General features: G+C 40.8%; 1 protein-coding gene and 1 non-coding gene across 9 annotated transcripts in view; one reads left to right on the top strand and one right to left on the bottom strand.

The window, feature by feature from the left end:
• The window catches only part of Cstpp1 (centriolar satellite-associated tubulin polyglutamylase complex regulator 1), a 193,699-nt gene that overhangs the window by 139,367 nt on the left and 37,897 nt on the right, over positions 1–16,435 (top strand). For 2 of the 8 annotated variants that reach the window (XM_078046103.1, XM_040284410.2), the window contains one exon: positions 13,261–13,297. The exons of the other annotated variants lie outside the window; for them this stretch is intronic. In XM_078046103.1, coding sequence (XP_077902229.1) covers positions 13,261–13,297 — 37 coding nt within the window. The remainder of the gene's footprint in view (positions 1–13,260; positions 13,298–16,435) is intronic. 8 annotated transcript variants of the gene reach the window in all.
• Positions 12,920–13,022, bottom strand: LOC120890109 (U6 spliceosomal RNA). Its single transcript, XR_005734362.1, has one exon. It is a non-coding gene; the product is annotated as a U6 spliceosomal RNA (small nuclear RNA).

Genomic DNA, 16,435 nt, shown 5'->3' with positions numbered 1-16,435 from the left:
GGACTTTAAAGAATTTGCCTCTTCCCCCAATCATTCTTATTTTATAGCATCCAGTAAGATTTTTTTTATTTAAAAAATACCTCTTCTATAACATGAGTCACCTTTGAGATTTCCATACCTTATATATCTTAGTTTCTATTTTTAGTGCAAAATGATTGTAATTTCATTTTCCTTAAGACAGGTAATGAAGATTTTATTTTTTGGCCCTAACTCAAATTTATTCACTTTTAAATAAATTTGAGATAGGGCCAAATTTTTTTTTAATTTATTCAAATTTATTCACAGCAAAAGAAATCACTGGCATAGCATTTCTGTATCAGAAGCTAATTGAGTTAAATGTATTACTTTGATATTCCTCTTAACTATGTCTTTAGATTCATCTAGGCTGTATATTTCGACTTTGGGTATTCTGAATTAAAGTTAATGCCTTTAACCCTCACCAGCTCATCTGCATCTCTTCAAACAAAGAGGAAATGAACTTCTATTGTAGTGTGAAAGACTTAAGTCCTACATGAGAGCAAATTTATTAGACATGAGATTATTTAATGCTAGGTTTCTAAATAGTATTGCAGAATACCCTTCCCTGAAGTTGTTTTCATTTTTAATAGAATACATACTCATTATGAGGAATGGATTAGGTACAGATCTACTTGAAGGTCTAAGATGACAAGTTAACTCTTAAAGTCATTCTTTAGAACAATTAATTGTATCTTATTCTGTGGGAAGTTTAACAGTGATTTAATTGGAGGAATTAAAAGAGCCTGATGCAATTTACAGAAAAAGCCCTCTTAGATACATTTTTTATTTGGCTTGCCAAACTCTAATTCCCACTCACTAATGGAGAGTCAGTTTCCATGACTGCTAAATAAAATATGAATTTCTCATATTCCTTGAAGGCTATTTGTGGGTCTTGACTTGGGTCTTTGTATTTTCTGAGGAGCACATTCTGGTTTAATGTTTTTCATCCAAATACACAATAATAGTTATATTTACTTTACAAAAGATTGCATTCCTCCCTATTCAAGATTCTGCAAGGCTGGGGTGTAGCTCAGTGGTAGAGTGCTTGCCTGGCATGTGTGAGGCACTGGGTTCAGTTCTCAGCATCACATATAAATAAATAAAATAAAGGTCAGTCAACAACTAGAAAAAAATATTCTTTAAAAAAAAAAGATTATTTAAATGGCACTATTTAAGCCATTTGCTTGTAAAACAATAAATTTTAGAACAATAGCCTGAGTTCTCTTTGTCTCTCCCCATCTGTCCAATGCTTAGAGATCTCGCTCAGCACCTTCTTTAACTTTCTCCTGTCATGTGGAGAGAGACCTTTATAAACTCCTCTCTAGCAGAGTACCATCATCCTCGGTTAAAGTAAGAAACAGAAGACATGAGGTCTAGAAATCCTCAGAGTGACTCCGTGTGACAGATAAGATGTTTATATGAAGAAACATCACTCCCTGGGACCTACATTAAGCTACCTAATCTCTAATGCCATCATTTCTGTGCTCGTAGGAGGGGAGTAGCAATACCAATCTTCCTCTGGAGTTTGGGAGAAATTTAATGAAATAATGAACTCCGTTCTACTTAATTCTACTCTTACAAGGGAACATATTGTTGACTTTCAGGAGAATGAACTATTTGGGAGTCCCCAAGGGGCCTGAAAATCTATTACCTCTTCCAGCACTAAAATAGGACTATTGTAAAAAGCTAACCCACTGCCAAAAGTAAGCCATTTATTCTGTGGATAGATCAGGTCATGTGTGGAAAAAGGATTTTGATCTCTTCTTTGGAGAAACTATCACTAACTAGATAGATACAAAGATATCTTTTTCCTTCTTTCTTAAAAAAAAATCAAAACAGAAATGTAATTGTGTTTGATGGTTCGCTTTGGGAGAATATTAGGTTCAGTCCTGGAACTCATTAAATCAAATGATTTACTCTTTTTTAAGACCTTCTAGAACAGCTGGGTATGATGGCACATGCCTGAAATCCTAGTAACTCGGGAGGCTGAGGCAAGAGAATCACAAGTTCAGCCTGAGCAAATTAGTGAGACCCTGTCTCAAAATAAAAAAGCAAAAAGGGATGGGAATGTAGCTCAGTGGTAAGTGTCCCTGGATTCAAGCCCCACTATGAAAAAAAAAAAAAAACTTCTAGAATATGCATTCTCAATGGAGACAATATTGCCTCCAAAAGGGCAGAAATTATTCCTTTGGGAGGTAAAACAATGTGTGTGTGTGTGAGTGTGTGTGTGTGTGTGCGTGTGTGTAATTGTGGCTCCCAGTACCAAAAAAAGTTATATAATATGCCTAGGATATTAAAATTTCACAGTGGAGGAAGACAGCTAGGAAAAGTGTCTAAAAAGGCTCAGGTGGGTGGGGGTGGAGATAATGGGAAAAAAAAAAAAGGTTGAGAAACATTGCTGTAGTCTATAATAAAAATGTATCCGTCAGTTCCTTTTTCAGACATGTTTGTCCCTAAGCATAGGCAAGCTGCAGATTGTCAGATCTAATACAGATTGCTATTGATTATTCTGTCATTATGAGAGGAACTGAGTACATAGAAAACTTGAAAGAAGATGAAATTTGTACCCTAAGGGGTAATGGTTTCAGACAAACAACTTAAACGTAAAATCTGCCTGTTAGAACCAAAACTTTGTACTTAAATAAAATGCGGTTAAATCTTTAAGGTAAGAGTTTTCTTTTTTCTCCTGCCTTTTTAGCCTTACAGAAAGGCACATCAAGAATAGGAATGATCTTCAAAGAGCTTCACAGAAGAAGCCAGATTGGGAGAACAAAGAAGGTGTGGTCCCCAAAGGCAGGACAGGAATAATTGTCTAAGTAGTAATGTTAAGTATGAAGCTTCCATGAGAATTGGTGGGAATTGACATTTAAGAATTTAAAGAAATGTTGAGGGCTGGGGATGTGGCTCAGTGGTAGAAGTACTTGCCTAGCATGCACAGGGTCCTAGGTTCCATTCCCAGGACTGCAAAAGCAAAACAAAAACATATACCTAAATGTGTAGTTTGTTGTTGCTGCCAGTATTAGTAAACACTTATTTATCAAAGTAGTTTCCATTCCTTCCCCATCCTATGTGTTCTCTTAGCAGCCTCGAAACCATAGAATAGCAGTACTAAAACAGACATTCTCTCCAGCCTCTGGACCTTTCCTTGCAGCTTACTCATCCTGTTCTTTGATGTACATGACCATAATTTGGAGGAAAGAGCAACACTGAAGATTTCTTCCTGCTTTCCCATGTCACAGTGAGGCTCAGGACAATGAGTATTCTTTCTCCAAGCCAAGCATTTGCTAAGCATTGCTATGGGCATTGAACTGCCTTATGGAAACTCACTCCATCCCCTGCCTAGGGAGCTCTTTAGATCAAATAAGAAAATGGAATGAATGCTAGAGAGGCTTTCAAGCTCACTGTCACCCACCCATCTCCACCCCTCTCCCCAATTCCAAAATTTAACACATTGTCCTTTTCATGGTTCCTCCCTTCAGCTTCTTTTTGTTACCCACTGGGCGGGTGTATCCAGCCTCTGTCACACTGGGCCCAGCAGCTGGGCTCCTCTCTCCCCGTTGCATTGCCGACATTCTTTTCACATCATTTTGTCCTCTCTGCTGCATTCCCTCCATTTGGCTTCATTCCCTCTGTGCAAACTTCTGTTTCAAGGGACAGGAGTTTGCCAAGGAGATGCTGGCAGAGAGAATCCAGTTCCCTCTTTTCTATCTGAAGAGCCCAGTGTCACTTATTAGCATATGAGAAGAATGGTTGTAAATAAACATCAAATGAGGTTAACGAGCTACAGCTCATCAATATTAATGAAGTCCACCTCTCAGCCTTGAAGTGAGGTACCGATGGCTCTAATCACAAGAAGTAGTTTCATAAGGCCCCAATTACAGGACAAGAAGGGTCAGATTCAGCCTGTTGGAATGTTTGTCATTTCATGACCCTAGGAATGCTGCAGAGAAAGGCTGTCTGATATCAGATCTGTGCTTGTGAGCTCCTCCTTTATTCAGATTACATCTGTCTGTCTCAACAGGTGGAAACCTAAAGGAGCAAGGATATGTCCGATAAGCCAGAATCTGGGGTGGGAATATTCCAGGTTAGCCTAGTTCCCAAATCAAAAATGAAGTCCCCAGAGTACCAGAATTCAATTTCTTACCACCTTTGATCAATAACCCCATGAAACCCAAATTTTTGTTTCTAAATCACTGAAAGAAGATCTGGATACCTTCTAAGCCCAGCTTAATAAAGAAACTTCCATTTCATGTAGCTCAGGTGCTAACCACCAGTTAGATTCCTCCACAGAATCATGTTTGATTCCCATGCCTTTATCTAGAGCTGTCATAGAGTATAAGTACAGTCATCATTTATTGAGCACTTACTGCATCCCAGGAACTGTACTTAACAGTTTTGATATGTTATGTGCCCCTCACAGTAACCTCATGGGGTTTCCCCACTTTATAGATGAGGAAACTCAGAGATTTTTCTGTAAAGTGTCTAAGAATACACAAGTGGCAGAGGAGGAACTCAGATCTAGATCTGTTGGACCATAGAGCCCATGCTCTTAGTCACCACCCTCCATGGTGTCTCAATCAGTGACATAAAGTATGCAAGCTTTTATGCTGCTCCTTCCTGCATATCCTTCTCCAGTTGAAGAGACTAAACACAAAGTTGCTCCCTGAAAGTAGAATCAAAGCACCTTTTGGAAATTATTTTTTGAAAGGAAACATATTAAGTGTGCTTTTCTATGTATATAAGTTTAGGGTCAGAAGCAATGTGCTTTAAGAGTGTTCGTACGTGGCGCGCGCACACGTGTGTGTGTGTGTGTGTGTGTGTGTGTGTGTGTGTGTGTGTTGGGTAGCCTCAATGCTGATTTATGCATCTTGTCATACTAGTTCCTTTTAAAAGCAGACATCTTCTATGAGACAGTGACCATGGAATCCAGAGAAGCCACCTGGCTCCTGTGACTGACCTCAGCCTATGATACTAGCCCCAATTACACTATTTCAACAATTGAACCCCTAGTTTATTACTAAAAGTTCATGCTCTCCACCCCTTATCTATGATTTCCTTCAAGGTGGGAAGGAGAACCTGATGCTTCATCAAGTGATTGTTATCACAAGAGCCACACCTGATAATTTTAAAGACAACTCATAGTGAAAGGATCTGAGGGTGAAACAGCCATTTTGTTGTTTGCTTTCCTCTTTGAAAACCCAGGGACCTTACTTGTTAATTTCTATTTCAGCAAAATGCCCAGCAGTGTTTCCATAGAATGGCACCCAAAGCCCACCCATGCAGGAGCCTTTCCTGCCACCAAGGTAACCAAGAGTAGGAAGCAATTGAAACTGGGCCTTCCTTTCCCAGGCCTGTGACTGTCAACTTGGCTCAGAAAGAAGCAGACTGATGACTTTGTCTCCTCACCCAGTCACACTACCACACAGTTCTCATTTGAGCCTGGTCACATGGCTATGCCTTCTTATGGCCAAATAAGGATAGGCTGTTTCCATTCTTTGCACTCTGGATTTAGCCTGGACATCCTGAGATGAAACCCATCAGGACCCCCAAACCTTGAAGCTTTTCCAGGGACAAATTGCATGCAGTGGTAAAAGGAGGAGCTGACTTGAGCAGTGGAATAGTGGATGGTGTGCAGTCGGGATGTTTGCAAGAGCCAAGGGGTTAGTTCATTGCTGCTTTGTATACTCAGGCACACCAGAAAACTCAGATTAATAGGCTGTTTATTCTTCAGCATGTTCCTTGAATCAAAGGCTCTGGATGGTATTATTAAAGAGTGTTTGTGAGAGCGCCCTGGAACACTCCTCCTGGGCTCTGCTCACTGAAGAGGAACCATTGAGGCCTTTCATTTCCTGGGCAGCATCCCTCTCGCTCATTGCTCACTCTAGTATAAAGGTCTGCAGAACCTTTGTTAGAAACAGAGTCTTTTGTTCTGTCTTTATGAGGTCCCATTACCTACAGCACCTTGGTCCGTTGCACTCTAATTATTTAATGTTCTTGTCTTTGAGCTACCTGAAACTAATGAATGCACTACACTCTGTCTCAGGGAGTTGTTTTGTTTTGTTTTATTTATTTATTTAATTTTTTGTATGTTGGCTCTATTTGGCACCAGTTCCCTCTTTAGGCAGTATTGTTCATTTTTAAATGGTTGTTTAAAATGAATTTTTCCAGGAGGGGAGGAAACATCCCCCCCTGAACCCTATTTTGTGAAGCAAACAAACATATGCATTTTGTTATTGAAAGCTTTTCCTCAGATATAATGAAGTTTCTTCAGACCTTGCAAGTGAAGTATGTTGAATCAAGAGAAAATGTTGAATTAGTAAGTGCTACCTCCACTACCACCCACTGTGGTAGAGATTTCTATAGGAGAAGATAGCCAAAAGAATTAGGAGGGTGATGGCTTCTCCACAGTCTCTCCCAATGCCCCTTCAGCAGCAGCATGCTAGCATATGAGTGGTCAGTGTTCCTGCTCCCTCTGGTATTTATACTTTTCCCGTGGCCTACAAAATATTGTCTTTCAGGTCTTCTAAAACTTCTCACATGCATGCACTCACACACGTGTAACATACCCCTCCAGAATATTGCAAAGGAGTCAGAGGTCAGTCAGTACTGTAGTCAGTGCAGGCACTCGCCACAGGATAGAAATGCATACGTATCAAACAAGCCCAGTATAAATGATAAGCTATAGTTTTGAATCTGGAGCAATCCTTAATTGCCACAGCCAGAGGCCAGAAATTGAAATTGGTTCATATATCTGGGATGAGAACACTAGAAACTATCTGGCATCCTGTAGCCCCAGGTTCCACCAGGGAGGTGCACCTTGGAGCAGTGGGAGTCCAAAAGATGCTGTCCCCTCGATTCCCTCGAAAACCAGCACAGCTGTTTGGATGAAGACAATTTGCCATATATACACTGAGACTAAGATGTATACACACAGCCTGGCGTCACGCCTGATTCCTTCCGTGAAGTCCATCTGTTTATCCAGTTCCAAATCCCACAAGGCGGTCACCAAAAAGTAAATAGTGAGAAGGGACAGAGTTTTTTTCTTTCTTTTTTGATAAACATGTTCCAATGAACAAAACAGATTTTGCAAAAACATTCCATCCAGTAAATCTTACCCTCACAGCTGTGTGAGGAGGGGTTGGAGGAGAGAAGGATGGGGCGTGGGAGGGACTTGATTAGGAGAATTAGAAAGCTCATTTATCCACAAGACAATGGCACTTCACTTCTATCCACTTCTTGTAGGATGGAAATTTGCTTCTGTCCATCGTTCTAACCTCTCCTTTCAAACCTAGGATTTGTGATAGGCTCACCAAAGATAAGACCTGGCTGCAGATACCAGCTTCTCCAGCAGAAAAGTTCACTTACCCAAACTCGGCTCCAAACACAAAAAACAATAGGAGATGGAAATGCTCATTACCTTGATTCCGTGGAAGCCAATGTGTAATGACACACCGTATACATGTATTGAATCATCATACTGGACTCCATAAATATGTACAATTATTATGTGTCTTCAGAGAAAGGACATGTCCTGCACCCTTTTCCTCTCCTACTGACCCTGCTCTCAGCCATCCAGCTGTAAGGAACAGCCCTCCATTCAGACAATGAAGTGTTGCCCCAGAGCACCCCATCCAGCCTGTCTCTGCTTCACATCCTCCCCTTTGACTAGGAGAATGAGGGACTGAGCTCAGATCAAGAACTTGGATTCTGAAGATCCGGGACAAGCACAAGAAATTGACCTTTTGCCTCAGAGGCGGCTGGATGTTTGTGTGTGTCTGTTCGATGTCGAATTGGCTCACTGAACCATTCAGGAGTTGTTTTTTAAAAATGTTCTCCTCTCTCCTCATTTGCGGGTCAGATGCTTTGGATAATCCGGTGGAATTCTCTCTGCTTCACTGCTGGCCACTGGCAGACACAGAGTGCTAAATCCTGTCAGTCGGTGACTTGAAATGATGATGTGTGAAACAGTGCTGCGATTTGGACATCCTGTGCTCCGTTCACACAGACTACTTTGCCAATTAACCATGGCAGTGAAAGGTGGCAGCATGGGGGAAGGGTAGTTTCTACAGCCCTTACCTTATCTATATTCTGGGAACAGCTACCTGCCCATGTCCCCACCCTCCCCCATGGCAGAATGTCTCTTCAGCAATAAGTAAGTCCCTGGATTCTGTTTCATTCAATACCGCTCCTTTCCCAGGCCTCATAGGGCAATTTCTTTAACAGATTGCGACTTACCAGAGACAGAGAAATAGCATTTGTGTACAGAATAGGGAAGAAAACACTTGCTGCTGGCTCCTGTCTCAGGGTCTTTGCCCTCATTGATCCCTCTCTTGCTGAATTGCGGGGTTGGCTCCTCTCATCTGGTCAGTTCTCACCTCCAGTGATACCTTCTCAAAGAGGTTGTCCTCCACTGTGCCATCAAATATTGTTCTACCCATCATCACTCTGTCTTACCACTCTCTTTTACTTAACTCATTGCCCTTATCACCTTCTGAAAGTATTTTATTTGCCTACTTATTTATTGTCTATCTCCCCTGACTTTACATTCACCCACTAGAATGTAAGTACCATGAAAATGGGGATTTTTGTCTGTCTTATCTCTGGCTCTTTCCCCAGAACCTAGCATAGTCTCTGGCACACAGTTCACACTGAATAAATAGGTAAGAACTCAGCAATGGCCAGCACAGGGGCACACACCTGGAATTTCTATGACTTGGGAGACTGAAGCAGAATTGCAAGTTCAAAGCCAGCCTCAACAATTTAGTGAAACCATCTTAAAATAGAAAATAAAGGGCTGGAGATATAGCTCAATGGTAGAGTACCCCTGGGTTCAATCCCCAGGACCAAAGAAAGAAAAGGGGAAAAAAAGCAATGAAGAACTCCACAGCAAATATACACAGTTACTATCAGGAAATAGTAAAGGCAGAGGGACATATTGTTGGAGGAATGGATGAAATACAAATTTTCATATGCTGATTTTAATAATGGTTTTAATTACAAATAAAATGTGTTGCGTGGATGGTCCCATGCATTCAGTTGCTCTGCATTGCTTCTAACTCACACTAAACTGCTCCCTCTTGAGTAGGTTAAGTCAGGGTCATGGAGACCAAGTGCTACAGACATTCTTGCCAAGCTGGCATAATTAAGGCCACAAAGGTTGCCCACTTCCTATTTCCACTGGATAGTGCCTGGCTTTGCTTTCCATAGGGCAGGAGCCAGAAGAAGCTGGCACAATTTAAAGCAGTTCAAAGCCTGGCCTGGGTATCTCCATCCAGCCTTTATTATGACCTTGCCTGCCTCCAGCTACCAAAGAAACCACATTCCTGTGTGCAGGTGTGGCCACAGCACCTTCTGTCGGGAAAGCTACAGAGGGCGGGTGGAGGGTGCCTCAGCCCCTCCTTCCCAGTGTGAGACAGCATGGCCAAAGGAAAACTTCCTTTTTGTCTGGCAGATACAGGGCACTTATCTCCTCTGAAGTCCTTCACCTAAATGAGAAGTATTCGCTTCTCAGAAGTTACCTTTGTCTTGTTAGGGCAAGACCAGTGCCTAGTGTCAAGAGACAGAGATTAAAGATTAAAGAGCCTCCACAAGGGAAAGGGATAGTTTTGCCTGAATCTCTTAATTTGTTTTTCCCCCATACAAGCGCTTTCATGTTGTGGGTTCCCTGGCTTACTCCCCAGCAGTTTGTAGTCATTATTATCATGACGTTGTGGTCTCATTGATATTAGGATGGGTTTCAATAGCTGTAGGGGACGCTTCCATGCTCCACTGCTTTTTCTTGTACATGGCCAACAACTCTTCTGTTGGTTTCAGCCTTTAGCCAAGCCCACTCCACTCCACGCCCATCTCTTGCCCTGTCTTTTATTGATACTGTGTTGACTTTGCATGCCTCTGTTAGTTCAGTTTTCTGAGCACCTGCGGAGAATTAACCATCTCTCCTTGCTGCTGGGGATCACCCAGGCCTTTGATCTTTTTGATTTCTGTACTTTGGGAAATGTTGAAGGACTCTCTAACCCCACCAAGGTACACAAAAGGTGCTGTAGTCCCTGCAGCCTGGTCTTCTAGACTAGCTCTGCTTAGAGACCAGCAGATATTCAATAAATGCAGACACATGTAGGTACTATTTGTTAAATGTTTACCATGTACCATATACTGTGAATGAGTCTCATTTAACCTTCACTCATTGGACTAAAAGACATGCCTGAATTGCCCCAGTCATTTCTCTGACCCTCTCATTCCTTTCCCCCTTATTTTCTTGGCTTCAGCCACACAAGCTTCCTGCCTGTTCTTCCCGTCTATAGGTGCACTACCTCCTGAAGGTGTTTGCAGCCGATGTTCCCTCCACCCGCTCTTCCTCAGATGTCTGTATTGGTTACTCCTCAACTTCCTTCCAATTTTTGCTTAGGTATTAACCTTCTCTATGAAACCTATCTAGACCACTCTATTTAAAATTGTACTACCATTCCCGCCTCACACACCCTAGCCAGCTTGCTCTGTTCTACTTTTTCCACTATATTTACTATAGGGTTTACTTGTTTATTTATTACCTGTCTTCCCCACTGTAAGATAAGCTCTATCAGGGCAAGGAGCTTGCCTGTTCGTTCCCAAATATATCCTAAGCCTAAAAATCAAGATCTGGCACATAGTAGATGTTTCATAATATCTATTGAATTAATGAATTTTGTCCCTCTTAAAATCCTGTGAGAGCCAGATACAGTGAAGCATGACTATAATCCCAGCTACTCAGGAGGCTGAAGTAGGAAGATTGCAAGTTCAAGGCCAACCTGGGCAATTTAATCATAATAAAAAGAGCTGATGGGGCTGGGGGTGTGGCTCAAGCGGTAGCACGCTCGCCTGGCATGCATGCGGGGCCGGTTAGATCCTCAGCACCACATACAAAGATGTTGTGTATGCCGAAATCTAAAAAATAAATAAATAAATATTAAAGAATTTTCTCTCTTCTCTCATCTCATCTCTCTCTCTCTTAAAAAAAAAAAAAGAGCTGAGGTTGTAGGTCATTAGTAGAGCATTTGTCTAGCATGTTCAGTTCCCATTACTACAAAAAAATGTCAATAGGGCTGGGGTTGTGGCTCTGTGGGAGAGCACTTTCCTAACATGTGGAGGCACTGGATTTGATTCTCAGCACTGCATATAAATAAAGGTCCATTGACAACTAAAAGAAACAAAATTTTAAGCAAAAATAAATGGGCTGGGGTTGTGGCTCAGCAATACAGTGCTCACCTAGCACGCGCAAGGCACTGAGTTTGATCCTCAGCACCACGTAAAAATAAATAAATAAAATGAAGGTATTTGTCCAACTACAACTAGAATATAAATATTTGAAAAAATATGGGGCTGGGATTGTGGCTCAGCGGTACAGTGCTCGCCTAGCATGCTCAGGGCCCTGGGTTCGATCCTCAGCACCACGTATAAATAAATAAATAAATAAAGATATTGTGTCCAACTACAACTAAAAAAATAAATATATAAAAAAAGAAAAAATATAAATAATAAAGCTGTGAGGTAATTACTTCTCTTATCTCATTTTAAAGATGAGGAAATTGAAGCTCAAAGATTTAAGAAACAGTCTTGCCCCAGATTATTCATTTTGTTAGTACTGGAGCTGGAACATGAATCCAGGATTGACTAACTCCAAAACGTACACTTTCAACTACAAGGCCAATCCTGACTCACAGAAACTATCCGTTTAAATGCAGATTCTCACATTATAACCCCAAGGATTCTGCTTCTGCTTCTATAGGTTTGGGATGCAGATAATCCATGAAGCATACTTTGAGGTGCATTAGGATATACTACATTGCCTTTAAGGGTTTGGCATCTACATAGTAAGGCACAGATGAAATTCACTAGACATTTTAGACTACTTTGTACCAGTCCCCATGATATATAAAGGCAAGTGATTTCGGGTCCCTACCTCAAAACTTGATCTAGTAGAACCTTGGAACCCTGCCTTGATTCTGCCAGACTGTCTCCTTTGACAAGCTCCATACTTTTTAGGCTTTAATTTCTTCATCTAAAATGGAAATAATCATCAATCAATTGCTTGAGATCTTCAAAGGCCAGATCTATGATGCTGTGATTCCCAGGCCTCTTTTTAAGTTGTGAAGTCACAAAATAGACTAACTTCCAATGCTGAGAACAGTGATGGGGTGGTGATGGGGCAGACAGATGACAAGTCAGTCAGTAATTCAACCATCAGTAAGTAGAGGAATACTTAAAATCACATGCTTTGCATTCAAGCAGACCCATGAGTCAAAGTCTCAATGTACTGCTTACTAGTTATGTAAATTACTTCACTTTCCTTGTCTGCAACTAAAACAAGAATGCTTATCTTACAGGACTGCTTTGAGAGAACAGATAAGAGTCATGATGCACAGCATTTTGTTTGTTTGTTCTCTCTTTCTTTCTGCAGGAAATCCCATGTGTAAACCCCGGGTCTTGCACCGCTAGGCAACTGCTCTACCACTGAGTTTTACATCCGCAGCTCTGATAGGCAGCACTTAGTAAGGTAGCTTAAAAACAGATAACACACCCACAAGGCAGTATATAAGCAGTGATAAGTGAATAGTTTAGAGCCAGTAAATATAGAGAGACTGGAGAATTTTACAGCCTACTGTAAAATTAATTTGGATACTAATTTTTTCCTGCTGTTTTTAATATAATTTACAAATCTGACTTTGTAAATTTGAAATCTTTTAAATATACATACAATATTATTCCTTGCTTTCTTATATAATTTATCTTGGCATCTAAACATCATCTTTATAATCTTAATTATTTTACTATGCTGGAAGACATTGTTATCCACTGAAGTGTTCCCTAAATGCATCCAGATTGTATTTTCAACATACCCTACTGCCTCTGTTCTATATTTTTTCTTTTTAATATTGAACACTTTACAAATTTGCATATTATCCTTGTACAGGAGCCGTGCTAATCTCTGTATGTTCCAATTTTAGTGTATGTGCTGCTAAAGCAAACACTGCATCTCTGTTCTGTAATTCTATTAATGCCTGTTTCTCACTGCTGTCCTTGCACCTGTCTTTTACAGTTCCTTTTCCTCTCCCAGTTTACTTTGTCTGCGCTGTATGGAGTATTGGGAAACAAGATGTCCAAGCCTTTTAAAACTATGAGTGTCATCAGCTTTTTTTAAATATTTATAGATGGACACAATGCAGTTGTAGATGGACACAATATCTTTATTTTATTTATTTTAATCAGGTGCTGAGGATCAAACCCAGTGCCTCATGCATGCGAGGTAAGCACTCTGTCACTAAGCCACAATCCCAGCCCTGCCATATCAGCTTTGTGTGTGAACTTTGTGACACTCTTTTGCCTAGAGAGTTATTGGAATTTAAGTATTTGAGATTGCCTGCATCAGTTTGAAATGGACTAGATATTACTGTTTACAGTGCAGAAACCCAGAAAAAAACCATTTTCATTGTTCTCAACTTCCTTGGAAGTTAGTTCATTTTTGTGACTTCACAACTTAAAAGAGCCTTGGGAATCACAGGCCTTTGCTCTCAGTAAATAATTGATTATCATCTCCATTGTGCTGATGAAGGAACTAAGTCCTGAAGAGTAAGTAGCCCGCTCAAGTGAGGTGGACTGGCAGAGGTCAAGGCAGGATTTCAAGTCTCCTGTGCTTTCCCTTCTGCTCAATCACACCGTTCCCAAGTATAAACAATTGTGTTAAGCTGTGGAAAAGAAGGGAAACCAGCCATAAATATGGCTAAAGATCAGAAAAATGGAATCCATGGGGAATATGGTAACTGTCCGTTCCTGAGCCCTGACTTGGTAAGTGTTTTTCCTCTCACTTCTTTCTTCATTTGGAAGGGTGTGCTGCCTGACTGTACCACCTGAGCCTGACCAGTACTCTAAGGGAGGACCAAAGGACAGCATGTTAAGATCCAAAAGCATATAAAGCATTCTAAAAGATGATCATCAACTTTGGACCTCTTTTCATTATGGACAAAACAGGTTTAGGAGAAAAATCTAAATGATATTCAGGTTACTTAGAGAGGGAAGATAAAGCCGTTGAGAATGAAGGACATGAGGGCTGGGGTTGTGGCTCAGAGGTAGAGCGCTTGCCTACCATATGTGAGGTACCGGGTTCGATCCTCAGCACCACATAAAAATAAAGATATTGTGTCCACCTATAACTAAAAAATAATTTAAAAAAAAAGAAAATGAAGGACATGAAAACAGGTTTCTGAAGGAAAATGAAGACTTAATCTCTCTAGATGGTGTTCTTTCTCTCTCACTCCTTCATTCCCCCTCCTTTCCTTACTCCCTACCCCCACCCCCTTTCTTTCCTTCCTTCCTTTCCTTTTAAGACAGCTTCATTGAATTATTATTTAGATATCATGAATTTGAATAGCTTTTATTAAATAATTTTATTCTTCTGATTTCAAGGAAGTACACATTGCTTGTAGCTCCCAAACCCAAAGTTAAGCACCATTGTTAAAATTTAGGTACATTCCATTCTTTTTCCTATACAAATTTATATTCTCTGTCTCTGTCTCTCTATCAGCAAAGATGACATCATACACTATAACAATTTTCTGTTTATATCATAAAGTCATCTGTTTTATTTTTGTCTTAAACTAGTTTAGTCAGATTCATTAAATCTTTATTGTGAAAGCTTCCAAAGAGAAATTCTTCACCTGGGGTTGAAAATTTAGAGGCCTATGGTGGCCAGGCAGGTACGTAAGAAGCACAGGTATCATTTAGTGGTAAACTGGCAAGGGCATCTTCCTCCTAGCTCCAGTTGTTTGCAGGAATGCTGGGCAAGTACTGCCATGTCTTCTGGTTCTTACAAAAAAAGACCCCTCAAATGTAAATTGTATTGTGGGAAATATCCTGATTATTTAATGTTTTGGCCCGGATTTTTTAAAACCAAACAAGACTAAAGTTCAAGCTGAACAAAACCTATCCACTAACCATATTCTCTGTCCCAAACAACAACTGCTAAGAGCTTCACAAGCATTATCTCACTCTTCAGAGCAGCTGCATTCTTAAAACATTTATTATGAATTACAATCAGGGCTGGGGATATAGCTCGGTTGGTGGAGTGCTTACTTTGTATGCACAAGGCCCTGGGTTTAATCCCTAGCACCATAAAAAAGAACTAGCAATCAATAAAAAAAAAAAAAAGTCAAGGGCTGGGGTTGTGGCTCAGTAGCACGTGCGAGGCTCTGAGTTCGAATCTCAGCACCATATAAAAATGAATGAATAAATAAATAAAATAAAGGTAAGGTATTGTGTCCAATGTAACTAAAAAAATTTTAAAAAGTCAAAATCTTTGCCCTCTTAGATCTTGCATTCTAGTGTGGAGATAGGTAATACAATTAGCATCGCTTGTATCTGGAATATTCCCCAAAGGCCAATGTGTTGAAGACTTGGTCCTCAGACCCTAGTGCTGTGGAGAAGTAATGAACTCTTTGGGAGGTGAAGTCTAGTAGAAGGAAGTTAGCCCACTGAGGCATGCCTTTAAAGGGGATATTAGAATTCTGTTTTCTTCCCCTCTCTCTTTCCTTCCTGGCCATCATGAGATGAACAATTCTCCTCCATCATGTGCTCCCACCATGATGACTGTGCCATCACAGGTCCAAAGCTGCAAGGTCAAATGACCATGGACTGATACCTCTGAAACTGTGAGCCAAAATGATCCTCTTTTCTTATCAAATTGATTATCTCATGTATTTGTTATAGAAAGCTAACACAATTAAAAGTATGCAGTGGATTATACAATAAGTGATATGCAAGAAAATGAGAAAGGAGGAAGAGAGTCGTGTTAGACACCACGGTCAGGGAATCTTTCTTTATAAGATGGCAATTGAACAGAGACCTGAAGGAGGCAAGAGGTATACAGTTATCTAGAGGCAGAGGGGACAGCAGGTGCAAAAGAATGAGGCCAGGGGCTGGGGTGGAGCTCAGGGAAGGAACACTTGGATAGTATACACAAGATCCTGGGCTCCATCCCCAGCACCACAAAACAAACAAACTTAAGGCAAGAGCATGTTCAAGGAATAGGAAAGCTGGAATATTCTGGGCAAGGGTAAATAGAAGGAGATGCAACCAAGGCAATGGAAGGGCCCCCATTGAGTAGAGTCTGGAAGGGATGATTTATGACATTTTACATATGAAAAAAACTTAGTTCAAAGAAGTTTGTCCAAGTTCACAAAGCTGGGAAATAGTAGAGGCTTCCTCTGCCCACCTCCCCTGACACTGGGGATTGAACCCAGTGGCACTCTACCACCAAGCTACATCATGTGCCCTTATAATTTTATTTTGAGCCAGGGCCTCTCTAAGTTGCCCAGGCTGGCTTCAAACATGATCATCCTGCCTCCACCTCATAAATCCCTGGTGGTGTGCAGCAGAAACATTTTGAATG

The sequence above is a fragment of the Ictidomys tridecemlineatus genome, chromosome 4, assembly GCF_052094955.1.
Source record: "Ictidomys tridecemlineatus isolate mIctTri1 chromosome 4, mIctTri1.hap1, whole genome shotgun sequence".
NCBI lineage: Eukaryota > Metazoa > Chordata > Mammalia > Rodentia > Sciuridae > Ictidomys > Ictidomys tridecemlineatus.
The sequence above is the reverse complement of the archived record's forward strand: the minus strand, read 5'-3'. Positions and strand labels throughout refer to the sequence as shown.